The following is an 836-nucleotide window of genomic DNA, read 5'->3' on the forward strand; positions in this document are numbered from 1 at the left end:
TGTGGGCGTCTCCAGCACCTTGAGCTTGGGTGCCCACTGGGCGTTGCTGGGGTGCTGCAGGTACGCAGAGCCACGTCGATACAAGGCGGCGCTGGCCACTCGGCACAATGTACACTGGCGACTGCGGTCGGCGTCGACGGCGCGAGATCGTACTCGTCGTCTTCGACGCCCAAGCTTCCGACGTCCAAATCGAAAGTGTCGTTTCTGCCGTCTACGTCGGTGGGCGCAGAGAAGAGAGCGGCGAGAGACTCGGCCGCAGATGCCAGTGCGGCCCTGGGCTCCTCGAAACCTGCTGCTGGCGCATGTTGGGCCGGTGTCGCGTTGCCAGCAGTAAGCGTCGTCGTACTCTGCGCCGCAGGCGACACGCCATCACGATCCCTTGCTGGCACGAGATCGTTTCCGTCCCCCGTGGCAAGTGCGGCGACGGTTGCCGCTGGAAGCAGCCGGTGCGTTCTTGCCGATGTCATGGCGTCGACCCAGTGACCGAGTTGCATGCCAATCGACCACTCGGGTGCGCTCGGCACAATGAACGCCGCCGACATGATCGTCGTGCCGTGGATCGCGTCGTACGTGCGCAGACTGACAACAATATGGTCCGCCGAGTTGAATACAAATCGAGCGGCCCTCAGTGGTCCACGCTTTGGGGGCGTGAGAGCCGACTTGTTCCAGCCGACGGTCCACGCAACGCTGCCAAGGCGCCAGCCGCGCCTCGCGTCGCACCGTTGACAAGCAGGCGCACCAGAGAAGCGCATCGCCAGAGAAGACGCGCACGAGACCAGTCTTGCTGCTGTAACAAAGCTTGATCGTGTGGGGCTTCTTGACGACCGTCTTGGCCT

General features: G+C 63.5%; 1 protein-coding gene across 1 annotated transcript; it reads right to left on the minus strand.

Annotated features, from left to right (window-relative positions):
* Positions 1-211: 211 nt before the first annotated feature.
* SDRG_06966 (hypothetical protein) lies at positions 212-542 on the minus strand (the record flags this gene model as incomplete). Its single annotated transcript, XM_008612780.1, has 2 exons — positions 212-273; positions 347-542. The coding sequence occupies 2 exons, from the start codon at positions 540-542 to the stop codon at positions 212-214; spliced, it is 258 nt and encodes an 85-aa protein (XP_008611002.1).
* Between the last annotated feature and the right edge of the window lie 294 nt (positions 543-836).

The sequence above is a fragment of the Saprolegnia diclina genome, assembly GCF_000281045.1.
Source record: "Saprolegnia diclina VS20 unplaced genomic scaffold supercont1.19, whole genome shotgun sequence".
NCBI lineage: Eukaryota > Oomycota > Saprolegniomycetes > Saprolegniales > Saprolegniaceae > Saprolegnia > Saprolegnia diclina.